Raw genomic sequence first — 27,503 nt, forward strand, 5'->3', positions numbered from 1 at the left:
CACAAAAAGCATCTCTGGTCTCACCCATAGCAGATATCATTATCCCACTTCTAAGTTAGTGGATGACAAAGTGCACTAGGTTTTGTATACCTTGAAGGTATGGTGTGCCTTCGGTGTTGGTTTAAGAGGAGAAATAGTCCTCATGTTCCAGTACACGTAATAATTACAAAGGTGTGATATTCATAATATTGAGATAATGTTGGATAACCAAGGAAGACGTTTGGTGTTCTCAGGGAATGAAGATCCACAATAAAGTGCAAGTGAGGGTAGGGCTTTGCGGATGACTTGATATTTTTTAAAAATATTTTTTATTTTCAAAACAAACACAACACCTCCTTCTTTACATACTGTAGTAAGTGTATCCGTTGGTTACAAAAAGGCTTTCGTGCATCTCTTCCACAGTCAACAAACGTAATTCATATTAACTCAAGTATTTTAACTCAGATATTTATACATGTTACCATCATCATACCTCCATTTTCATTTGACTATAATTGTTTAAACGTCCTTCATCATAAAATATCATAAATGATATTTTTGAGTGTTGCAAACAGCAGTAACATCTCGGTTGGTTAGCAGCCTTTGGGGGTATCTGTCTTGTTCCTTTCCAAGCGTGAATGTTTAACTGCATGGTTTGGGCCTCAGTGCTTGGGATTTTGTTGTTACTGCTGTTATAAAGATATTTTATATTGCTTTAACATTACTTTGGCTATAACGCGGTTATTAGCTTGTAAATGATTCATAGGGAATAGCTTGTCCAAAGTTATCTACTCACAATGCTTTTAAAAAGTCCACTGCCTTCAGCAAATATAATCTGACATCTAGTTGCATAGGGAATTTCAGGGGAATAGAGAATAATTCTGAGTAATACTGATTTTAGACTAGAAAAATCTTCTCCTGCACCTTTTTTTTCCTCATTCTCTTTGAGAGCTTATCTTTCAGTAACCTCACTTGTTGAGAGAAAGGCTGTTAAAAACAGTCATAAGTGAGTTGGCCAATTTCAGGACTAACATAAGACGACGGAGTGTTTTAAGTTTTAAATTAGGAATCTGGCTGTACTAATTTATAGAACTTTGATGTTCAAGCTTGATAGTGGAAGCATCAGGATCACCATTTCAATTAATTTGAGAAGCAGGGAAGAAAATAGTTGAGGATAAGAGGAGGGGAACAGTGGTGGGTTCCTACCGGTTTGGCCCAACCGATAGTGGTTTGGCGGCCTGGGTCACTGGAATCGGCAGCGACCCAGGCCTGCCATGCCCCTGAACCAGTTCTCCAGCCGCTGACATAAGCACCGCCATCTTGTTTTTCAGTTCTGCACATGCGCAGAACAATTTTAATTGCACTGTGCATTTGCATGCAGTGTGCATCAAGCGTGTGCACTCACACAGCACAGACACGAGCGAATTGGCAATAGTGCCTGGCGGGACCCAGCCCTGGAGGGGAAATATAGAGTCTGACAACCGTTTAATATTGAATGGTTATATTATGGCTAATTGTACTTTATTGACTGGAAAAAGATTTTATTTTCTGAAATGTAGTTTGATGACATCCATGAATATTCAGTAGTATTGGGTTAATGGAGAATGTTTTTGGCAGGAAGAAGGGAGTTAGGCAGATTGCTCTAGTAACTTTATTCTTCCACAGTGTTGATTATTTTTGTGCAGGGACTGGACGGTGTTTTGAATCTGGAGTTGCACAATTGTTCCTAAAAGCTGCACTTTTGTATTTTGCTCTAGATCAGTGATGGTGAACCTTTTTTGCCTCAGGTGCCAAAAGCACACACACGCGTGTTGCACATGCTCACATGCCCAATCCCATAATTTCATGATCCTCGCACCATGCCTCCCGCCCCCGCTGCCCCGTGCAAGTGCGCACAGCTTTCTTGGAACCTGGGAAGGGCGAAACTGGTCTCCCCCCCCCGAGGCCCTCCAGTGGCTGAAAATGGCAATTTTCCAATTTTCAGTGGTCCCGGTAGGTCCATTTTTCACCCTCCCCAGGCTCCAGAGGTTTTCTAGGAGACTGGGGAGGGTGAAAAACAGCCCAATATGCAAACCGGAAGTTTGGGAATGGACTTCCTGGTTGCCCGTTGGGCTGTTTTTCTCCCTCCGAAGGCTTCAGGGAAACCTCCGGAGGGTGAAAAATGGCTGAAAATCAAGGTCAAAAATCAGGAGCTGACAGGGTTAGGGTTAGGGAGCCTCGCGTACTTTCAGAAATGGCTCCATGTGCCATAGGTTCTAAATAAATGATGATAAAGATGATAGAGATAGAGAGGGAGAGGGAGAGTTAGAGGAAGAAGGAGAGAGGGAGAGAGAGAGGGAGAGAGACAGAGACAGAGAGGGAGAGAAGGCTATGAGAAAAGAAATGCAAAGGCCAAATTCACCCCCACACATAACTAACTCATATATTGTTTTGTTTTTCTTATCATGGTTGCTGGGTAACTGTGACTTTACATCTCAACATACTTTAGCCTGTTCTTTTTGTTTTGTTTTTATATTGTATAACACAGTTCATAATTTCATGCACAGGAAACTGAAATTGAATCTAAAGCCAACATACTATCACACTAACAAGATCTCAGTTCATCTGATAGAGCAATCATTTTTATTCTGTTCTCACCTGTGCATTTCCTATATCATTCTGGCAGCAGCATTTGAGATCAAAATCATGCCAGGAGCTACAGAAGCAATTACTGATTTAAGCAGCTGAAAATCAAGGAGATACTCCTTGAGGATGGTAGGATTAGGATGGAAAATGCAACTTGAAATCTACCATATGTATGTAGCTTGTCCTTGACCCACATTTCCTCTACCCCAGAAGTTAAGGCTTAGATAAAAGTCATGGCATCAGTTTGAGGGTAGGGCCTTCTTGTGCAACTGAACTGCAAATTACTTGTTGCCTTTCAGTATTGAAGCAGCCTTGGCTTCAGGCTGGTATGATACCAAAATATGGGAAGTAGGCAAATAATAAGAATTGCAAGTAAAAAATAAAATATGATGGAGAAGTTTTCTGTAAACTTGGTTGATTCTCATCTTTTGCTTTGTCATATACTTGGGATTTGCTGAATGCTCCCATCATTTTGGGGGCAGGTGGGCCCACTCCTACCTTTCAATTTTTGCTCATGGTAAGATATTTTATTTGTGGAGTATTTATTGTTCATTATCTTAAGAATCTTTTACATCCGCAACTGCACTGGCTCTCCAGATGTTGCTGGACCCTCCCATCATATCTGATCATTATCCAAGTAATTAGGAGGGTTATTAGTTGGAATCCAATAATACATGAAAAGCCACAAGCACCTAATCCCAATTTAGCTGGAAAAATTGTTGATGAAAATAAATAAATAAATCATCCATATTATTTCTGCCTTGCTGTTAGGAGTCAATTGTTTCCTTTGTAATTCTATGCTGCTCCCTGAAGTTTGGGGTTATCTATGTTCATTCTAGAGCAAAGAATGTTTTCTGTTAATATTTTGCAAAGAAGCTTGAAGACAATCTGTTTCCATTCTTGTTGGGATATCTAAAGCCAAAATGATATTGTCCCTGTCCTGCATGCATTTGCTATGCAAAAACACCATTATTTTCTTTTCTTTCTTTTCTTTTCATATCCTTCCCTTCCTTTTGTTTCATCCCTTTTCTTTCTTTCTTTCTTTCTTTCTTTCTTTCTTTCTTTCTTTCTTTCTTTTTTTCTTTCTTTTGGTGCCTTTCAGTGTTGACTCTTGGTGACTATCTGGACAAGTCCTTACAGTTTTCTTGGAAAGATTTTGAATATGATTTGCCATTGTCTCCTGCTTAGGGCTGAGAAAGAGTGGTTGGTTTCATGCCTTAGATGACACTAGAATTCACAGTCTCCCAGTTTCTAGTCTGGTGCCTTAACTACCACATCAAACTAGCTCTTCAAGAACACCATGCCCATCTTCTGTTGTATTTCAAATGGTTTTTATCATTTAGAGTAGAGTGTGGTTTAAGATGCAAACTACACACTATACAAAATTGGCATGTGTCACACATTCTCACTTAGCAGAGAGGCGATATTTTAGGGAGTGAGCACTAGAACATAAAATATTGCTGAGTGCTTGCATTTATTTACAGATATCCATGTTCAGAACACACAGAGACTGACATCAAAGCACTCTGCTAAGAAGGTCTGCTGCTCGCAGATCAGTCAAATGCATCTGTAAGAAATATGGTTAAGTTGATCTTAAAGACCCCAGCTTTCATGATGGTTGGAAAAGAAGAGATTAGATCTCTTGTCTTAGTCTTCTAGTCCAGATGAACATTTTCCCCAAGGCAGAGATGGGGAATCGGTGGTCCTCCATATGCTATTGAAGAATTCTCAGTTTTAACAGAACTAACACTCAATTTTTTTAACTGAGTGTTCTTCAGAGCAATAATTTTGTTGGGAAATATAGTTCAGCAGCATCTAAAATCCATTACTTTAGGTTCCTGTCTTAATATTATAGAAACAATAATGCTTCCTAGTGATACATTTCTCACAGTAATTAAGGCCCGAGTTCAAATGGCATGATGGTTGTTTTTTTGTTCTCCCACTACACTATAAACCCTATGCACGTAATGAGTGCCTCTAGGGTACATACATAAACTGTAATAAGAGTTGTGAGAAAATGCTTAATACTCTTAGTGTGAACAGTTAAGTCCTGCTTATTTTCTTACCTGTTGAAAGGATATTTTCGGGCTATTTAGACAATAGGATAGATAGATAGATAGATAGATAGATAGATAGATAGATAGATAGATAGATGGATGGATGGATGGATGGATGGATGGATGGATGGATGGATGGATGGATGGATGGATGGATGGATGGATGGATTGGATGGATGGATTGGATGGATGTTCTAGCCAAATATGACCTCTCCCCCTCCAGATTTAACCAGTACCTTTACCATATTAATCCAATTCAACAGCATTTTGGAAGAGTGGTCTTATTACTAAAATATATCCCAAAGGTGCTTTTCAAAAGACAATTGGAGTTTCCTCACCTGGATAATTGAGTATCTCCACAGACATTTACTAAAATATACTTTCATAGAAGTTTGTCTTTTATAGCAAATAGAACAAGCTGTCCATATGAAAAACATTGAATTCTGAATTAGCACCTGGAAATTCCGTTCTGGTTTGTATTCAGTAGCTGCATCTTTCTTTTCCCTATTAAAAAAGCACCTTGCCTGGCCAAAGTGAAAGTGTGGGATGCCACAGAAAGGCTTGAAATGAGGAAGAACCAGAAATGTTTCCAAGGCTGAACACAACGGACTTGGCAACCACTTTCAGTTTTTGGAGCTCTAATTTTGGGGAAAGATGAGCTTTTCCTCACTAAGGAAACTTAGAAGAACCCAGCCCTTTTTGGTAACAGAAAGAGCTGCAAGGAGGAGGAGGGGGGAGGGGGAGGAAGAAGAAGGAGTGGTGTGGACTCCTAGCACTCTCCTCCATGTTTTCTTTGCAGCTGCTGGTTATCTTGCAGTATAGAAAAAAATCAGGAAGAGTGGGAGGGTCAGCAGCCTGTTAATGACTCATAAAAATAAATATAGGTGAGCTGCTACTTACCTGACTTTCTTCCCAGGATCCTTTTCTGCTTCCTTTTTCTTCCTTTTTGATTCCTCTTTGTTCACCCTACTTCTGCTACCACACCAACTTCCTCACCTCCGAAATCCTTTTCTCTTTTTTTTAATCATCCTTTGTGACTGATTTTTAAATCATCTTTCACGGTTTCTTAGTTGGGTTCTTTCCTCTTATAGTTCTAGTATGTCCAAGTAGAAAACTGAACATAAGATGTACTCAAACACCTGAAGGCATGGGGAAAACGTTGGAGTATCGTTTGGCTAAGAAGGCTTGTTATTAAGTCTTCAAGTTTAGGACTATCATAACCACAACCAGAAAATCATTTAATTAAGTATCACTTCAGAAGGCAGGTTGTAACATGGATTTCCTAATTATGGTGATTAGTTAATATAACAAACAGGCCTCCTTTTGATTTGTTCAAAGAACCTTCATTGAACTCTTAATAATGATTTTGAGAAACAATAAGAGGTGATCTGATCCTGGCCCATTTGGGAAACAGATCAGAATGAGCAACTTAGGTAATTGTGTGCTTGGAAGGCCATCTTCTCCAGCAAGTATGTCAGTGGTTTGGTGGTAAGCTTTTTATAACCATTCCTTGTTTCTGATATTTCCTCTTGCCAGAGATGCTAAATCATGGCCATTTTAGGAAAATAGCTCATAGGAAATGGCTCACCCACAGAAAATGCATTCAGTGTCCTTTCACATCCTTTGTTAATAGCAACTCTTGCCATGACCCATGGACAGATGATATTTTGAAAAGCTTGTCAACTTCCCACTTCCCCTAGGTAGCTTACGAGTGGCAGGCAAGTGACCTAAGCCTCATGGTTTTATGAGATGCTAAGTAGGCTCTATCCTAGGAAGTGGCTTGACTAATTGGTTTTCAATCAGTGCGGTAGGAAAGCACATTAAAAGGCCCCAATCTTTACAGATTTGCATTCAGGCGCTGCCATCTTGTGTTAAATTCAAGCAAAATTATTTGATCAGCACTGTGCGTCCGTTATATTAGAAATGAGCTTCTAGCAATGTAGAGTCAATGGTTTATTTTCCTATTTTTTATGATAACCTGGCACTTTGTACTTCATTTGGCCTCTGCAGAAGGAGTTCTGTGAGACAGTTTAGAGCTGGCCAACTTCCTGCTTGGAGCGTGTTTGTACAGGGTGTTTGAAACCCAATGAACTGCAACTTGAAACTTTGAAGTCTTTCAATAAATTCCTTTTGCATGCAATCATTTACAATTGCAAAGCAAAACTGTGTACAAAGAAGGCTGCAATCTCCTCTTGTGACATTTCTCTGTATTGGGTTTGCAAAAAAAAAACAGGTCTTGTGTAGAAAAGAATAGAAAGTCTAGAATTTTTTTTCTATTCTAAAGCAAGATGTTATAAAACCCTTAAGAGCAACCACAAACACATTCCATTAAAACAGGAGCACTAAAGCCCATGGAAATTGTTTTGGAAAATGAAATCAGGTGCTGTGCAGGTGACAAACTGAAAAAGTGCCATACAGGTGGCAAATTCTTCCAGTTCAGTACAATTTACAATCTGTAGGGATGTGACTGATGTAGATCAGCATGTTGGCTGGGGAATTCTGGCAGTTCGAGTTCACACATCTTAAAATTGCTGAGGCTGAGAAACACTGATATAGGTACATATCTCAGCTCCGTACTGCTGTCAATTTGCTTTGATTATGATAAACACCCCCGGAGAGGAAGACTAATGTACTTTGGTTTTATTTTAGGCAATTTATTTCAGGCATTTTATTCATGTCATACACAAATATGTTTATATAATTGTTGTAATTACAGTCTGTAGGCTTTATGTCATGAAATATTTCAGGAATCTGTGAAACATGTGCAGTACCCTGCTTTTAAGTTGATCCCTGTGAAAATGGGAGGAAGGAAAGATGATTGCTTGCTCTTTTTTCATCATTATTGCTGTTTTCTCATTGCTTATCTACTCTGTTGCTTCCTGTGGTTAGCAATTCATATCTTCACCCAACAGTAGGGATGTGCCCAACTATTTGATCAACATTTTTATTTCTATTGGCCCTGCTTTTAGTACTGGCTTGACCTTTGTTTACTAAAAGGGTGGTGGAAGAGAGCAATATGATTTCCTTTCCAACCTACATCAGTTCCCTTCCACCAGGTGACCTCTGTCTGCCTTGAGCATCGACTTTAGAATAACAGAGTTGGAAGGGACCTTGGAGGTCTTCTAGTCCCAACCCGTTTAGGCAGGAAACCCTACACCACTTCAGACAAATGGTTATCTAATCTCCTCTTTAAAATTTTCAATGTTGGAGCATTCACAAACTTCTGGAGACAAGTTGTTCCACTAATTAATTGTTCTAACTGTCAGGAACTTCCTTTATCTTTAGCCAAGAAGGCTTTGCCATTCAGTCCTGGAATCTGTAGGGCCAACATATCTGGAAGACCCTTGTTTGGGAAAGGATTACACCAGTATCAATATTAGGGTGACTATTTTACTCTACTATTTGAATCTTGGATCTCCAATCCAAGTCTATAGATAAAGGGAAGTTTGCAGTTGCCCATTTAGTATTGGTTCTTATATACGATAATAAACTGAGCAGAGAGATACAGTGCATTTTTATTTAGATTATCGCTATGATTTGTAAAAGCTTTCAATGTATAATATACTATGCTAAAAATATAAATTGACATTTAGGTATGAGGTGTAAGAGAAATGTTCATATGATCAGTTTTTTATTAATTTTATAGAAGGCCTAGACTTCAAGTATATCTATTTATTCACTCCATTTCTCTGAAATAGTAAATACTGTAAATAAGACAGAGACTATGGGAAAGCCTATCTAAAGCTTGTTAATGAAACTGAGGGTGATTTAATTTCCTTCGTACTTCTTGATGCACAAAACTCCACATTGAATTCTGGTTGACTATGAATCTATAGTCTTCTGAATCAATCTATCTTTGCTTTCTTTCTGAATCAAAGGTACCTTTAATTCCTTCTGAATTAAAATTATCTTTCTGAATTAATTTACTCCAGATGTGTTGGAATTATAACTACCCGTTATAAATCCTGCTTCCCACAAGGGTGCACATTTGGGGAATTCTGGACCTGAATCTACCGAGAAGACAGTCTATTGTGAAGGACCTTTAAAGACAGTGCACGAAGACGCTACCAGTTTGATTGTAACTGGTTGTTTTTTTGAAGGATACAAAACAATACCCCTGGATAGATTTTCTGCTAATATTATTTATTCCTAGTTTTCCTGCTAACTAGGTAATACCTACAGGTAGTCCTCAACTTACAACAGTTCATTTAGTGACCATTCAAAGTTACAATGGCACAAAAAAGTGACATGACCTTTTTCACAGTTACAACCTTTGTAGCATCCCCATGATCATGGGATCAAAATTCAGACCCATTGCAACTGGCTCATACTTATGACCATTGCTGTGTCCCAAGGTCATGGGATCCCCTTTTGCAACCTTCTGACAAGCAAAGTCAATGGGGAAGCTAGATGCACTTAACAATCCAGTTACTTATCTGGATTATCAACTGTAGAGATTCACTTCGACAACTGGGGCAAGAGAGATCGTAAAATGGGGCAAAACTCACTTAATAAATGTCTCACTTAACAACAGAAGTGTTTTGCTCAGTTGTGGTCATAAGTCAAGGACAACCGGTATATGATGAGGTAGCATCAGCACCAGTGACCTGTCACAGAGTAACATGCAAACACTGGCAGGGTTAGGATTTCAACTTGTGTTTCTCTGGTTTAGCACCTCAACATAAGTTCTCTGGCTGCTGATTTCATTAATATGTTTTATGCCTTCTCAAATGGTTCAGCGTTGAGTGAATTACAAATAAGAGGTCTAACGCAGCACACAAATAGGAAGAAGAACTGTTAATCATGTTAATGAATCATGTTAGAGTTCCTTCTTTTAATAAATAGATGGAAAGTGTTCTGGGGTGCACTTCCGGGATTCCGTACCCGTGTATAACTTTGTACTCTGTATGTTTCTTCTTCCTCAGATATCTCAAGAAGTGCAAGCTTGTCTGAAACAGAGCTGAAGGAAGCAAAAGAGAGGAGCCAAAGAATTGTTGCTCAGTTGACCAATCCACCAAGTTCCAATTCCAAAGGAGTCCTGCTGTTTCACAGACGCAAGCAGCGAGTGAATGCATTCACCTTAGGAGCTCCAAAGCCAACCAATCCAGAACGAGGAGCTGTGGAGAAAGACCCCAAAGCTATCACTCACCCTTGCGCTCTGCGCCATGGGGAGGCATCGCATCTGAAGCAGACTCCGAAACCAAACAAGGAGCTGAACGCTTCACTCTGCCTCAATAGTTTTGGGCACTGGGGGCAAAAGGTCACCATGGAAAAATACGAGGAGGAACTGGGTGTGGAACATCCCCTAGAAAACGCACAGGGCCTTCCATGGAATAAGGAAAAGAGCGAGACGATTCTTTATTCAACAAACCCGACATCCTCTAAAGATATTCCAGAGGAAGAATTTCAGCAGATCCCGCTCAGTGTATACCTTAAAGAGAATATAGGGACAGCTTCAACCAACGGAATACATGAACCTCTCACTGAGTGTGGAAAAATGCCTACGGTTGAGCAAGGACCAATTATGGGCAATACAGAAAACATCCCAGCTAAGACTGAGGATGGGGCTACCCCTAAGATTGAGAAGAAAGATACCATTCTTGAAAAAGAAATGTACCTTCTGCATATGGATCGGGAAAATAATATTCTCGATAAAGAACCGTATCTACCCATAGTTAGTGAGAAAAACAACAATATCCCTGACAAAGATCTCTATGCTGCCATCATTGATAGGGAGAATAATATTGTCCTCAACAAGACACCGAGTGAACCAGTCATAGACAGAAAAGAAAATGGAGAGCTGCCCTACATGGAACAAGATGAGTTGGTCACTGACAATGACAACATTTTCCCCACTGCTGACACCGAAAAAGCCACCAATGTATGTTCTGATGAAACCAGCACACAAAATCATAGGCAGTATTGTGAAGTGCGCCTCACTTTGTCTAAGCCCCAACCAGTGAAGAACCGAACTGCAAGACCTTTTGGCACTCAGTCACTCGCTAAAATCCTCTCACCAGCAGAGAAGAGCCCAGTGGCGGAGATTCCTCCACCACCCACCTATGCAGAGGCATTTTCCAGCCCTCCTCCGGTGACTAGGGTCAGGTCACCACCAGCTTACTCAGCACTGTATCCTTGTCAAGAACAGAAAATCCTGGTTCCACCTGAAACTAGGTCCAAAGACAACAGCCCAGGACCTCAATTCAGAGAGGATAAAGCACCACCTCCAGATAAAACAGGCATTCTGGAGGAATCTGCAGCCCGCAGAACACCTAAGAAGTCCATGTTCACCTTTGTGGAGAAGCCAAAAATGGGTCCCAATCCAGATCTTTTGAATTTAGTACAGACATCAGATAATAAAAAGAAGCAAGGAGGAGCCTCTCCTGAAGATGAGTCATTTGCATTGGGTGCAGATGCCTCTAACTTTCTAACTGAAGATAGATCATTACATGGACCAACTCAGTCCCTTGGAGATCCTCCACCAGAGTGGTCTTCATGTTTAAGATCACCAAAAATACAGCCTAGACCTAAAATAATCTCCAACCAAAGCCTATCTGAGGCGAAAGGAAAGGGGGCAGAACTGTTTGCCAAGAGGCAATCAAGAATGCAGAAGTACGTCATTGAGGCCCCATCCCATCCAGATATAGCAAGATCACCTTCACCTACAATGTCTCTTCCTCCATCCTGGAAGTATACTTCAGAAACTCATCTCTCTCCCGTGGCATTCCAACCTACACTCAAAAGTCCATCAAGATCTCCAAAAGGCCCCCCTGTATCTTTCTACAACAGCAATTTGACAGAAAGCGAGGTCTCCAAAAAGGAGTTGGAAATCTCCAAGCAACAGCCTTACCAGCTTCCGTCACCCACATTTGTTCGTTCCCCAGTCAAAGAGCCCATGAGATCTGTAGTCCCTGAAAGGGGTTATACGAGACAGGCTTCTTCCTCTACTTCGCCCTTGGCACCTTCTCCTCTGTTGTACCCACCTGTCCAGTCCAGCCCAAGCAGAACATTGCCTGGCCTCTTTGCCCCATTACCTGGAAACATGTTTCCATTACAGAAATTCAGAGCAAATGCTGAAATATCACCTGAAGCGTCTTTTGATCACTCTTCTAAAATTTTGTCTCCAAGAGTTAAAGGAGTATTCCAAGCTCCAAGACCATCTTACTCCACCAAGAATGCAGGGATTGAGCCTCAGGTGTGGAAACCTTCTTTTTACTATAAGTAATAGGTTTTAAAGTGTGTGACCTCCATCGTTGTTAGCTTCTGATTGGTGGTGTGCAAAGAAAACAAAAAAAACCAAAATGAAGACAGCTTAATGGGTTGTGAGTGCAATTAGATCTTGCATAAAAGTGCCACCTCTCAAACCATAATGGGCTAAGTTGCATTGTCCACTAACAAAACTGAGCAGGCTGGGGTTTTTTGGGGAAAAAAACCAATTTAGCCTAATGCCAGCGTATCTCGGCTAAGCCAGTCCTGATAGAACTTGTGCAATTGGCGTTGTTCAGCAGTGTGTGAATTTAGCCCACAAAAGAATATAAAAATAGTCCAAGCATAGGAGTCTTAGAAGATTATTAGCAGAAGCTTGACTGAAGCAGGAAGACAGGCTTTCTTCTTTTCCTCCTGCCCAGAAACTCTATGAACATCCAATATCTGGCTTCTTCTTTGCCTTACTTTTTTTTTTCCTTTTGGCTTCTTTGCTCTGAAGGGTGTTTTCTCCTCTGTCTTCTCTGCATCCAGAACCTCCAATGCGACATGCTCACCTTCTCTGTTCTTTGCTGATGCCAAAAGACAATTCTACCTGATGCCTGTTCCTGCCTCTGCTACCTTTGTGCTTCATTTATTTCTCCTCTCTAATTTTATTGTCTCTCTTAGATAACAGGACACTGAATACCTTTGGGGTAAATACATGTATCATAAACATAATCCAGAATACAAACCACATTATAATGTCTTAGCATCCTAATACGCAACGTTTAATTTAATAACAACATTTCATGCACAGAAGTGCTTGGTGGACTAACCCAGCGTATAAACTTCAGAAGTCACACCTTAACCTCCTCACACGCACCCCAAATCCTTTTGATGCAATCAGGGAATAGCTGCAGATGTTCTGCAATTAGCTTACAATAAGTAATATGATGACAATTTTATCCTCCTTATACTGGGATTTAGGAGAACGCAGAGACCATTGTTATCACTGACCCAAAGGGCCTCAAAACAGTTAAACTGCTGAGAGATACATGTAGCCAAGCACCATGATTTATTCTCTGGGAAATACAATGAGGTTTCATAAATTGGTTTGAAACATTTTATACTGGCAGAATCCACTCACAGTGCAATTATCTCTCAGAAGAACCCTTCTCCAGCACCAGTGACTATTAACAGATATCAGGGATGTGTAAAATATAGTCTCTGTGGTACAGTATTTCTTCTATAGTGTCTCAGTGCTACAGTATTTCCTGCTAATGCTAAGGTCTTGTGGGAGGAAGAGGTTTCAATGCTGACATGTTTTTCTGGTCATTAGGATTGATTTTCCTTCGTTGCTGTGGAGCGAAGGGAAAAAGGAACACCATGCTGTTCCCTGAAAAAGATTGAAACTAGAAGGCAAATAAAATGATTTTCACATTTTAACACTTAATCTCTTATTTAACATCCATTGCTAATCTCTCTTTGGGGTTTGAATTGAATACTGACTATTTGGGACTAAAAGTATCGCTGAGATGATACGTACATACAGAACCAATCTGATCAGGCTAAGCCTCTGATATTTAGAAGTAAGAGATCCCCTTGTGTTAAGTAGGGAACTAATATTAATTCCAGCCATCGTCACAGACTTTCCTTTATTTTCTTCACATTGGGAACCCTTCAGAACAGCTCTGTAGACCAGTGCAACAGGTCCAAAGTCAATGCATGAGCCCTGCAGTGCTTTCAAAGTGGCACATCTGGCTATTTTCACAATGTAGAATATCTGTGGGGGAAGATAAACAACTCGGTCCAAGAGGGTGGGAGCTCTCAATCTTTTTTTTTTAGGATATAGAATTTCAAATTTCTATGCAATTATGTGGAGTGAGTCCTCGGTTGTACATTTTGTTTGCAATTTTAAAAGAAAATCATGTTTACAGTAAGCAAACTGCAGGCTGACCTTTAGGCTGACTCTACAGAACAGGTGATGGGTTACCCTGCAGAGTGAGCTGTCTCTAAGCAAATCCAACACTGAGAATTCATTTCTGCCATCGACCTCCTTCCGTGATTGATTAAGTTGCAAACTGCAAGGCCTTGACCCAAAACACTAAATAATGCTAGCTGTTCTTACATTCTTATCCTACGTTTTGGACAGGAGCACAAAGCAGCCTATGCTGTGTTCCTTTGTCCCATTTTGCTCCATAACTTCAGTCCTGTGGGTGAAGAAAGAAGATTTGCCCAAAATCACACAGGAAGTTTTTGTGGCTGAAGGTAGACGAGAACCTGGTCCAAGACCTTAATAATTTAATAATTTATTAAATTTCTAGACCACCCCCTCTCCCCGGAGGGACTAAATAATGCTAGCTGTTCTTACATTCCTATCCTATGTTTTGGACAGGAGCACAAAGCAGCCTATGCTGTGTTCCTTTGTCCCATTTTGCTCCATAACTTCAGTCCTGCCACACTGGCTTTCTTCTCCTACAGAGATTCCCAATCTAGTTCATTCTCTGTCTCTGACTTTTTTTCCCCTGTCCTTCTCTCTTTCTCCTGCTTGACAAATTCTAGCAGAAGCCTAATAAAGGTAGCCCTCAACTTAGCAACATCCGTTTCGTGCTGTGGTGGGATCGTACTGGTTTAACAACCGGATCGGTGATTGTGCGCTTTGCGCACTTGTGTGTGCAGTTTTGAGAAAACTTGCCTTCCGCATTACTGCTGGGGAGGCATGGCAATCCACTCTGCCATACGACTCAGCTGAGAAGATATAGGTCAGTAAAGCGCAGGGGCAGGGGGGGCGGGACCACTTGAAGGTGGGAGCGAACAGGTTCGCTGATCCTCATAGCTATTGGTTCACCCGAACCAGTCCGAACCAGTAGAATCCCACCCTTGATTTAATGACCGTTTGAAGTTTAAAAAGCCCTGAAAAAAACTGACCTATGACTGGTTTTCTCACTTACGACCATTACAGCATCTCCATGATCGAATGTGATCAAAATCCTGTCATGTGTTTTATGACACTGGCGGTGTCCCCGGGGTGAGTGTGTCATGTGATCACCTTTTGTGAACTACTGACAAGCAGAGCCAAAGGGGAAGCCAAATACACTTCACAATTGCAGTGATTCACTTAGCAACAGTGACAAGAAAGGTTGTAAAATGGGGCAAAAGTCACTTAACAGTGGTCTTGATTGGCCATGGGCATTTGGGGCTCAATTGTGGTCGTAAGGTGAGGACTACCTGTGTAGGGCAAGCCAGATCAATGAAGGAAGGGTCTTATCGGACACAAAACCTGTATTGGGTGGCAATACCAAGTGTGAAACTAATATTACTGCAGGGGTGTCCAAACTTGGGAACTTTAGGACTTGTGGACTTCAACTCCCAGAATTCCCCAGCCAGCATGGCTGGCTGGGGAATTCTGGGAGTTGAAGTCCACAAGTCTTAAAGTTCCCAAGTTTGGACACCCCTGTATTACTGAGTGCATTCTCTGTTCCCTTCCATGCTAAGGGTTCAGAGGTAGAAGGTAGAAGGAGAATTACTGCAGAAAGGGCTGAGGAATAGCTTTGTGTTGCAGGAAATAATTTCTTTTGGTTCTGGTATATTATTTAAATAGCTATGCTATTTAAGCCCTGGGGGTTTGTAAAGAGGTAGGCAAAAGGAAGTTAAAAACATCAAAATACATAACCATTGCAGCCCTGGCCCTTTTTGTGTGTATCACACTGTCCATGCAAAAGGGTTGGCATATAATTGTGTGGGTACGGCTGCTAACCTCCACTGCAGACATTCTCAATTCAATCCCACATAACTGCGGGTTAATCAAGGAGCAGCAAGTGTTTTTCTCCCCTTTCTTCATTTATCCTTGCAATAAAAACACCTGCCTTGGTAAATCCCTAATTCAGGGCAAGCTGATAGAGCCGTCTATCCATAAATAGCATTGATGTACCATATATTATTGGAACGCAGTGGCTCAGTGGCTAAGATGCTCAGCTTGTCGATCAAAAAGGTCGGCAGTTCGGCAGTTTGAATCCCTATTGCCACGTAACAGAGTGAGCGGCCGTTACTTGTCCCTGCTTTTGCCAACCTCGCAATTCGAAAGCACGTAAAAAGTGCAAGTAGAAAAATAGGAATCACCTTTGGTGGGAAGGTAACTGTTCCGTGCACCTTCAGCATTTAGTCCTGCCGGCCTCATGACCACTGAGACATCTTCGGACAGCACTGGCTCTTCGGCTTTGAAATGGAGATGAGCACCGCACCCTAGAGCAGGAACGACATATGTGCGAGGGGAACCTTTACCGTTACCTTACCATATATTAGAGAAATAGTATCAAAGGGCTAACTTGGCAACTGCAATTTTTCTCCTTCAAACTTGAGAGTCAAAGCAGAGATGGGTCAAACAGACTCCAGGCAGTTAGAACTTACATGATTGTCTTTCGTTGAGAAGAAGAAGAAAAGGGAAAGGAAAGGGAAAGGAAGGGGAAAAGGAGAAAGGAAAGGAAAGGAAAGTTTTTCCACCACAGCTAAAGAAGATTTCAAAATGAGAGGGCATTAAATTTGTTGTATTCCCCACTTCATTGAAACGTAAAGAAAGTTGTAGGAAAGATCTCTAACAAAGGAAAACAACAGTTCTAAAGTGAACATTTTACCCAAGAAGGTTTATTTTATCTTCTTCATGACCGTATTAACTTAATTAGTGGAACAAAGGTTGAATTGAGAAAAGTTATCTAGGGAATGTAGGATGGTTGCCTGGATGACTGAATATCAATTGTGAATCCTCCCAAAATTTTGGACTCTTGTTCCCATCCTCCCCAGGCCATAAAGTCCAGTAGTTTTCCTTAAGTTTGTGCCTTACAGATTTTGGCTCTAGTATCTAGGAATGTGGAAGGTACAGTTCAACCCATGAAGATAGGCCTAGAGCAATGTTTCTCAGCCTCAGCAACTTCAAGAAGCGTGGAATTTAATTGACAGAATTCTCCAGCCAGCATGCTTGCATTGCAAAGCTGCTGAGATTGAGAAATGTTGGTCTAGAGTAATGTTTGGGATACTCAAGTGCTTTGGCTCACTTTGACAGTTTCAGTTTCGGCCTCAGCCTAGATACAATGACCATTTTCCAAATTCCCAGCCAGCCCTGCCAATGTTGAAAATTATGTGGGTTGAAATCCACTTAACGTGAGGATGTCTAGGCTCAGGAAAGCCAGGTTAGATCATTCCACCAGCGCGATTGTCATCAAAAGAGGTAGCAAAGGAAGGAGGGAACCATGAAAGACTAAGGAGAGGGATGCAGCCAGGTGAATTTATTGCTTTAGGCAAGTCGTGGAAGAGAGAGAGCTGCCAGGAAGCTTATGCACCTGAAGTGTTCTTCAAGTGTTGGCCTTAGCAGGGGAGAAATGGGCACCAGTTATTCTTTGCTTCAGTCAGCAAAACATCTCCAAGGAAGGACAGATTTTGAATCTAGAATCAGAGCTAATTCTGCTTTATTGTAAGGCTACAGTTTCTCAAGTATCCTTTAAGTGGTATATTATACAAGGCTACAAAGTTTAATATAAATGAACAAGGTCTACGTTTTTGTATGTGGGCTTCACACATAATAAAGAGGAAGGTTAACGGAAGAAACGTCTCAGTCTGAGTACAGAAAACTATTTCACAAAGTACTGGTATAGATCCACTCTATGGATGTGTATTTGACAGAAGGTGCCCGTGGTGTCAAATACCACATCATAGTTGTGATTGGGTCTCAGAGCTAGAAATCTGTTTCTAATGGTCCACCTGTGAAGTGTTGACGCTTGGTTTTTTTTTTTACTATAGAGTTCAAGGCATGCCTTAAAAACAGCAAACAAAAATGTACCACTAGTGCTACTGGGAAAAACATGGATGTCTTCTTCAATTGGGAACCCTCCACATGTGTTAAACTGCAATGGCCATAGTCCTTAGGCAGCATAGCTCACTTTGGTTTAATTACTGTCGAAGACATCCTATAGAAAGGTCAATTTTCACAGTGTTTAACCAGTGCTTAGGAATTTCACATAATATTGAACATTGAAAATACACAAAATATTTTGCTGAAAACTGACAGAGGCATGTTTTCCATGAGGCAGGTATTTCCTATCTGGGTGTTCCATTTAACAAGGGACTGAATTTCCTCTCCTCTCTTGAAAACTTGCAGCAACAGTTGAGAGATAGGCAGAGAAGAGGCTTCCTAAACAATAGGATGCTGGAAGCAAGGGAAATGGCAGCATTCACCCCTAATGGTTATTTTCTGATATACAGGGGTCTTCAGGGGTTGCACGTGTCTGTATGTGCAGGTGTGTGTGTGTGGAGGTACAAATAGTGAACTAAATTTCAATCGTCCTTGGCACAAATGAATTAGCAAGCCATTGATATCTTCATGTCAACATTTCCAGTACCAAGAGGCCATTTGGGAGCTATGAAGAGCAGGGGAGGGATGCTACAAAATTTGGGCAGTTGAATGAGAAGGAAGGGTGGGAGGGGGGAGAGAAGGGAAAAGGAAGAAGGGAAGGTGGAAGGGGAGGGGAGGGAAGGAGGGAGGGAAGGAAGGAAGGAAGGAATTAATTAATTTGATACAAGAGATTTTCCTTCCCTGGGCAATCCAGATTGTCCAACTAGTCTGGGAAACCTCAGTTAATCTGAAATAATTTCAACTTTAGGATTCCACCAATAGAAATACAGCTGGAGAAATTATCTTCAGAAAAGTTGTATGTGAACGGTGACCTTTGTGCATTAATGTCAATAGAAAGCTGCCCTCCAGCTCTTGGCTTAACACCAATCATAACACAAAGCACTTCCATTAATGCTAACTTGAATGCAATCAGTGGGGGTGAAAGATTGATGAAATCATGCAGCATATCAAATGCAGATACTATGACTTCTGGTCGTTTCATCAGAAATTGGGTTGCAACTACACAGCAGTGGGATTTGTCTTGTGCTGTACTGCACATTTTTAGTTTTCTTATTATAGCTGCAGCCCCCTGTGCTTGGATGCTTCAATTAATCTCAATTGCTTCTGTTTCTGGCAGCTTCCCATCCTTTTTCTAGAATATTCTGTTCTGCTAAACCTTCCCAGGAACACATACATTATGGTCTTTATTATCATGCCTATTTCAGCAATGAGATACACATTTGGGAGAAAGACAGGGAATTGATGAAATGTAACTCAGGAAGACCATCAGGGTATAGTCCTGAATTGACATGGTTTTGTCTTCTAAAATGTGAGTTGAAAGACACTGTAAAAGAAGGAAATAATAGTAGAAAACCACAGAGTAGAAATGAGTGAAGCGTGTTTTCAATGTCAGTTTCTGACATTCCTTTCCCCTCTGTTTCTTACATTCCCCTATCCTTCAGCATCATGTTTTGCTTATAGAGAAATTTCACTTCTTCAAAAATTTCAAGCAACGTCCTACATTTTTCTATTCATTCTGTGTTTTGTAGTGATTCTCCTGTTTCATGTCCTTACTTCCACCTGCTTTCTACGCTCAATTTTTTTTTACATAAGCTCTTGTTTTCATAGCCACATTGCATGTCGTTATTTAGTGATTAGCATTCTTGTAGAACAGAGCCAATTTGCTGTAGCACTTAAAAGACACTGGACTAGAAACCAGGGGAATTGTGAGTTGTAGTTTGGGTTTAGAATATACGATGCCACCTTGGGCCAGTCTCTCTCACTCACAGGCAACAGCAAATCACTTCTGAAAAACAGTGCAAAGAAAACTGTAGGGACCTGTTCAGAAAAATCATGAAACGCTTTACAGGAATTGGCAGGCAAGGGATGGGCTTCAAAAATTTTAGCAAGAGGTTTGCTGGGTGGGTGTGGCATAGTCGGCCTCCTGCATCATGGTGGGGGGGCATTTGTGTCCTTCCCAGGCTCTGGAGGCTTTACTCAAGCCTCCGGGAGGGTGAAAATGACCTCCACAGGCTCCGGAGGCCCCCCCCACATTAAGCCATGTTTGAACTGATGATAGCACTGAACAAGTAGCAGTTATTACCAGATGTTGTATTTATGGCCTTTGTACCATCCTACTATCACATCATCACTATTCAAAAACTTCCCTGCCAGCTTCCCACAAGCAAAGTCAATGGGGAAGCCAGCAGAAAGTTGGAAGTCCTTCTCTCCATGTTGTCTTTCCAATCACACTGTCCTCAGATAAAGAGCACTCTTACAGTGGTATCAGGATATTTTCATGGAGTAATGGGAGCATAAGGAGATCACCCCAAGTCATCTGAGGAGGAATGGATATAGCCAGAAAAGAAATGCAGGGAGCATGCTGGTCTCTGCACCTTAATTTCTCTTATGGTGCACAGCCAGACCTGGCCTTCTGCAGGTAAGCACAATCTGAAGGGCCATAGAGGAACAGAATGCTAAAAAGTATTCCTCTTTCTATTTCAGGAAAGAAAAACATCCCTGCCTGCCTCCCCAACTTGGACTCCACAGCTGATAAGGCGACCATCCAGCAGCATAGACGGCTGGATGAGCCCAGCCCAAACTCCAGAATCTGAGGATGGACTTGTCGAAGCCTTTCGAGCAGCCCATGTTATGACACCACCTCCTCCCATGTCTCCATCCTGGAGCGAAAGGTCTCTGTCCCCATTTCGACAGGAGATTGACCAAAAGTCCAGCCGACAGATGCAGGTGCTGTTGGCAAGAAATATCATAAATGCTGCCCGGAGGAAGAGCTCTTCTCCCAAACTTACCGGAGTAGAAAACTTCAGGCCCTTCACGCCCCCTGTCACTTGCCCCAATGTGTCATCCACTGGTGGAAGCCCTAAGAACAGAAGTACCCATACTCCGAGCCCAATTCAGTCACCCAAGCCGACAAGAATGGAAGGCTACAGACGTGTCTCCCTCCCAGTCTCAGCTGCCCCATCGCAGGCTAGTGCATCATCAAGCAACAGCCCCAGGTTGCTAGGCATCAAATTTCCAAGTCCACTACAGTCACCAAAAGCAGGGAGAATGAATGGAAACAAATGCTTCACGCTGCCTACTAGAACTGGAGCGCCCCAGTTCCCCGTCTCAACAAACCATAATGGCCCAAGTATAATGGGCGCTCATTCTGAATCACACCAGGATCCAGAGCCGCTTCAAAAACCCACAATCGTGGGCAGCCATAAGGCCTTCACATTGCCAGCGAACACCAGTGGGATATCATATACCAGTCCAAAAAACCTGGATGCTTCTTCTCCCACTCACCAAAGCCCCATGATGACAACATGGTCCCCAGTGAAGCGCTCCACTTCCATGTCCCCCACCAACTCAGAAGCATCCGTGGACTCTGACTGCTCTGGGGTCAGGTCACCTAGCATCCGCAGCTTCAATATTTGTCCACGAGGCTGGAATGGCAGCCTGAGGCTGAAACGGGGTAGCCTCCCATCAGAAGCATCTTGTACCTCTTAAACATGGGCCAAGAGATGTGAACCCAAAAAACAAAGGTTGTGAAAACTGTTGCCAAAATATTTGTGCAGGTCCATACATGCTTAATCCTGCCAACCTAGTTAAGTTTTAGGAGGAAGATGTTCATCTACAAAAATGTGTAACACCTTCTCTCCAAATTTGCCACTTCTTGGGAACTTTGAAGAAGAGAATTTATGAGAAACATTTCTCATACAACGGAGAAGTGTGATTCAGCTTCTATTCCTGCAGGACATCCATTTCCATAGGAACTTTGTTAGCTTCCTCCTCTCTCTCTCTTGGATGACATGCTTGACTTTCCCAGGTTTTGCTTTCTCTTTCTCAGCTGGACTGGAGACACGATGATTTCTTTGCTTGGGGAGGTTTAAGATGCATCTGACTGCCTGTGTCCCCTCTGAGAAATATCTGGCAGGAGGACACAGAGCCCTTGACAGAATCCTTGATGACTCTTAGTGAGGGGACAGTAAGAGAGGAAAGCCAGCCTTAAGTCCACGTTTCACTTAATACAATTAAGTCCATGTTTCACATAAAACAATTGCCATTGATTTAGCTCTACTTTGATGGAGCTACACTTGAGTTGGCTTCCACTCCAACGTCCTGAGGGAAGAAGAAGAAAACGGGGATAAAAAAATGAGCCAGAAGCCCATTCAGAAGTTGGTGGTGGTGCTTCATCTGCACAGCATACTTTTCCTTCAAACATAAAGGTTGAATTTATCTGAATCAAATGAAATGAAAGAAGGTTGTTTGAAAGCCTTTTTGTTCTCTGGACTATTGCAGCTGAATTACAAGAGGATGAAGGACCTATTCAAGCTACAATCCAAGTACTCCTGCAGCTGCATTAGAAGAGACCACTTAGGAACATGAAATGTAGGAACTTCCAAGCTTTCTGGAAATGCCACCAAAACTAGGCAGCCTGGGACTGTGACAGTAAGAATCCACATGGGTTTCCACTTAACATGCAGCAATGGAGGCCTGTTCCCAGAGTGTACCCAAATGACCTCAGAACTCTTGCCGTGATTTCAGGACTGAATGCCCAGTGAGCAATGGTTCTGGTACTGCCAGTCACCAGGAGAGAGGTCTTCTGATCTCTTCTATTGCTTTCTAGTTTACCAGATATCTGGAAAGCAAAGCTATCCAAGATGTCCCTCTGGGGAGGAGATTGGTTAGTAAGCCCCAAATAATGCCTCTTCTGCCAACTCTTCTTTCAGCACCTGGAGAAAGCTGCCTTCAGGTGCTTCTTGCATAACGGTTGGAAACAACAGATGGAGAAGTGAGCTCCACCTCTAAGTGGAGGATCAGGAGCAAAGTTAGTTATATCCAACAGTAGGGAAGATGAACAGAGCTGTTCCCTAACACAGCCACCTATCAGAAACTTCATTGGTCACTTGTATTTTCACCTGTATCTCAGCCCCTAGACATGCAGGCCAGAACACAAAGGCGGAAGTAGTATCTCTACTCAGGTGGGAGAGATTTGCATTCAGAATAACATTCCACACTAGGAAAGGAAAAGTGAGGAGCTGTTATCTAAAACACACAAAGGTACCAAGATATACACAAAGCCAGGCAGGTGGATGATTCTGTATGGATCAACTAGCTAAGGCCCCTATCCTTGCAATCTGCTAATAAGGACAGCCTATCAGAATAAATAGCAGACAAACCCAATAGGCTAAATTCCCTTCCATTTTTCCTCTTTGCTTTATCCCCCAGGACTGTGGCTCATAGCAACATCTACGAGGCATAGTACTGTGTCTGGTAGCAGCATCTATCTATTTACACCATCTGTGTGACCCCATGAACCTCCTATCTACCTCTGCTGAGCAGCAAAGAAAAACACACCTCATATCAGCATTGCCTTTATTGTTCGGCATCCAGAATGAAGGACTTCCTGAAGTGTAAGGCATGCATATGCACGCACGTTTCTCTTTTCAGACTTACAATAGGTCTCTTTTACTGGCTTCATTCATTACTTTCAGCCACAAACCAGTGTCTGTGGTTGATGTGTGAGCCCAGTTTGAGTGCACAATAACTTATTCTGTGCTGCACCTTGCCATAATCCTGCAGAGTAGAAGTATCTGTCCTGGAAGTGGTTGGCTGGAGCCGGGTGACTGGGAAAATAGATCTCTTCCCATTGAACAAAATAATTTGGACAAGTCAAGAGAAAAGGCAGAGGAGAGGATAGTTCAGACAGATTTCACTGCATGATTGTCCCGTGCTTATCCTGCCTTCTCTAGCCATAGGAATAGAATAGGAGGTTGGTCTGCAGTATTTGTGTCCGTAGGCTCAGATGGAGTTAACTATAAGAATTCCAGGCAATGTGTTCTGTGATCTGGAGTCTAGCCAATGCGAGTAAAGTGAGCCCTGTGTGTGCAAAATGTCCTCCTCCCATGGTTTCCCCTTACCTCTCAGTTCTTGCCCATTTTCTCTCTTGCTTCTCTGCTGTGTGATAGGGTGTCATCTAGCTAATACATCAGCTGGCCTTGGCAAGGAGCAGCTCGTATCAGGTGTTTCCCTACTTGCCCTTGATTCAGCAGTCGCCCTCTATTTTTATCCTGTAACCTTTAAAGAGGAGAACATTTATTTGATATTAATTCAAACTGAGCCAGAAATGAATAATCGGGGCCACCCCCATCTTTGTTTTCTTCTGATCATGCATAGCTTATGTAGGAGATCAGATGGAGGAGGCTCCAAGCTGTGGGTACCTTGGAAACATACCAGCATAAACTCAGCCAAGCTTGCCGAATAGCCCTTATATTGTATCTGCTTCAGCAGTATAACTTCTCCACAGGAGCATTTTGAGGTTTTCCTTTTAGGGGGTGAGGAGAAGTGGGACACTGGGGCTGAGCTGGCCGAGCCATGCTGCTGAAGTCTTCTGAAACTCAAGGCCATCAGGCTTACTCTACATGATATATAGAGTAAAAGAAGCAGAAAAAAATGGGATTGCTATGCCAAATATTTTCAGAAATATGGAATATGTAAAGGGAGAAATTATTGATAGAGTAGAAATATTCAGCTTGCAATAAATTCAGTCCTGGCATCTGCAGGTCAGGCTGTGAAAGAGACCAGTCTGAAGTTCTAGAGAGCAACCATCAGTCTCTGAGGTTCTTCCCCAGCACATTGCCTTCTGACGGGTTGGACCTCAACTCTTTCAACTTTCAACCACCTCCTGTTAAAAGGGACATGGTTGAGGAAGATCTTTGAAAATAATCATGGGCTTGGCAAGCCTATGGTTCCTATGTGCACATATCAAGGGGACATTGTTGCATGGAAGTCTTATAAAAGTCCTTCAGTCTTAGTGCCCTTTCTCTTCTCAACCCATGGTAGAAGCAGCCAGTCAACTCACATCTAGACTTCCTCCTTTCCATCTTTTAGATTACTGATGGCAACAGAACAGATGCATTGATCACAGAGCAAAATGCAGGTTCTGGAAAGACCCATCTTCAACCTTGACTAAGTAGAGTGGAAGAATTCAAAGAAAGATGCAAAAACAGGCAGCCAGCTACAAAATAGCTGGTACCCTGGCACTGCTTGTTTCTTTTGCTTTGCTCCTACTGCATTTTCTCCTGAGAAATGGCAAGGGAGAGGAGAGAATTGCACACTGAACCCTGCCACCAGGACACTGCTGTGATGGTCAAGCCAAAGCGATCTATTTCATCCAGAAGGCAGGGAACACATGGTAACATCAAGGTGTCATTCTCAGATAGCATTAGGAGATCAGCCAACATGTCTTTTAGAGAAACAGAAAGGGAGGGAGTGGGAGGGAAGATGACAAGAAAAAGGGCCAATGGTGCCCTCTAGGGCTTTATGGTGCCAATTGCAAGAGCAAGAGGAAAATGAATCAAACCCCGAGAATGCAGCACATAAAAGCAAAACAGTTGAGTTTTGTTTTTATACCTCTTGTGGCAGAGAGAAGGCTGCCTCAGCCATTTTGGAAGTTCTTTAGTTAGCAAGATGAGAGAGAAGCTGTACGTCAAGTGTAAGAGAAGGTGTTCAAAAGAGAGATCGAGAAGCTATTAAGGCAGTTTTTTCTCCCTGAGATAGGAAATCACTGCTGCTGTTCACAGCTTATGGAAGGAAAAGTGAAGCTTGGTCCAGGAAACGAAAAACTTGAAAGTAGTCTCAAGAATTCTAGCTTCCTATTTTATTCCGGGATCAAAGCCCCATTTTTCCTTAAGTGAAGCATTGGTAAAAAGGCAGCCACGAGGCTTCTAAATATTGACAGTGTAATTTTTTTCTCTGTGTCTTCAGACTCTGTGTGTAAATAGCAGCTGTGACTTCTTCTACGATGACTCTGCAACAGAATGCACATCCCTAACTATTTCCACACTGTTAAATGGATGGATGCCGTTTGATAGTATGTTATGATACCTTTAGCCCTTTGCTTATTTTCTATTATGGGACCAGCTCATTTATCAGACATGCCTTATTTCACAGAAATATATCCCACATGTTAAGGACACATTGAATATTTGTATGTTCCCTTCCCTGCTAACTTATAGTGCAATCTTATACATATTGTCTCAGAAACCCCCTCCCCCCCCCCGGTGTAGGTATATAAGATTCCATTCTGCAATAGTCATCCACCACGACTGCCCTATCTCTAAAGGAAAGGCCATACCTACTTGCACATACCTGAGCTCAGTTTCTGCTGTAAGAAACCACTAGAAACCCCTAGGGCAGGATGAATAAAATTGTTTCTTGGTTTAGATCTGTCTATACAGCAAAGGTGCAGTTTCGGTTCATGCCACATTTTTTCCAGGGTTATCTTCCACAGAACAATGCATCAAGGATGGAGACATGTTTATCCTTATTCTAACATGTTGATGGGTTAAATTCCTCAGGATCACAGAAGAAATTAGCTGTTGGAAAAATGTCGTTAACTAAGCCTGCAATTCTGTATAGGTCATCCTTAGTTAACAAATTGCCTTGTTTAGCCACCATTCTCAAATAATGACAGTGATGAAAAGTAACTTTATGGTTGATTGACCTTTGCAAATCTGTAAAGTGAAAGAAAGCAAAAGTAAGATTGTAAGCATAGTCGCAGTTCCACTTACTGTCCACTTTGCCTAATGACCAAGTTGCTAGTCCCAGTTGTGGTATGTAAACAAAGCCTACCTATGTACACTTTGCTGGGAGTAAGACCCTTTGAAAACCAAAAGACTTAGTGCAAGGAGACAAATGTAAAATTGTACTGCATATATTGAAAAGGATGTACTTAGGAGCCTTGGGGGCAATTCACACCTTTTTTGACTTGTGAGTCATCTTATTTCTGAATGTATCACTGAGAACATGTACGGCTTGCTGTATCCCTTCACCTGATACTGTTAGCATCAGCACCATGCCATAAACCTATATTAAAGCTCCAAAATAGATCAGACATTAGCCCATACGGCCTGGTTATCAATCACACATTATTTTGGAATTAAACTCTTCGTTATGCTGAAATACACTCACCTTTGTTGTGTCCAGTTGTGGTCTTTGTGGGTTGCCCACATACTCATAGAAACCACGTAGGAAAGGGAAGAATGAAACTTCTTAAATGGCAGTCATTCAACTGAACATCTGGAAGCCAGAAACTGTAATAAGATCGCAATACACATATGGACTGCAAAAATCAGGATGAATTAGAAGTTTCCACATTACTTTGCTGCCATCTAGGCATCATCTGTCAGACACCCAACCCTAAGTAAGATAGCCAATCTGATGTAGTGGTAAGGCACCAGGTTAGAAACCGAGAGACCAGGAGTTTTAGTCTTGCGTTACACCAGGGGTCAGCAACCCACGGCTCTGGAGCCGCATATGGATCTTTCATCCTTCTGCTGCGGCTCCCTGTTGCTGGTTGGCTCCACAATTGATAGGGCTTTTGGTTAGGACAGGTAAAGGAAAAAGGATGCCGCACTATGAGAAGACTCTATGGTGGGGAAACCAGACTTCCGGTTGGCTTCAGAATTGAACAGGGGGGCTTTCAGATAGGACCTTTGTGGCTCATTGAGTGTTTAAGGTTGCTGACCCCTGCCTTAGGTGCAAAGCCAGGTGGGCGACTAGTTATAGTCTCTCAGTTTTAGGAAGGAGACAATGGCCAATCAATTCTGAAACATCTGGTCAAGAAAATTGACTTCTCGGGGCAATTGCCAGGAGTCGAAATTGATTTTTTTTAAAAAAATCATCTTCCATTACAGATTGTAGAAAGTGTGTCAATTGGTTACAAAGAACTTTCGTGCATGCCTTCCACAGTCATCACCTATGATTCATAT

The 27,503-nt window shown here is 41.9% G+C and overlaps 1 protein-coding gene across 1 annotated transcript in view; it reads left to right on the forward strand.

Moving 5' to 3' along the window:
* The window catches only part of SYNPO (synaptopodin), an 85,564-nt gene extending 58,861 nt beyond the window's left edge, over positions 1-26,703 (forward strand). Inside the window, exons 3-4 of the mRNA XM_081934143.1 lie at positions 9,587-11,856; positions 20,233-26,703. Coding sequence (XP_081790269.1) covers positions 9,587-11,856; positions 20,233-21,237 — 3,275 coding nt within the window. The 3' untranslated portion in view covers positions 21,238-26,703. The remainder of the gene's footprint in view (positions 1-9,586; positions 11,857-20,232) is intronic.
* The last annotated feature ends 800 nt before the right edge of the window (positions 26,704-27,503 follow it).

Source organism: Natrix helvetica (assembly GCF_964273705.1).
Source record: "Natrix helvetica genome assembly, chromosome: 1".
NCBI lineage: Eukaryota > Metazoa > Chordata > Lepidosauria > Squamata > Natricidae > Natrix > Natrix helvetica.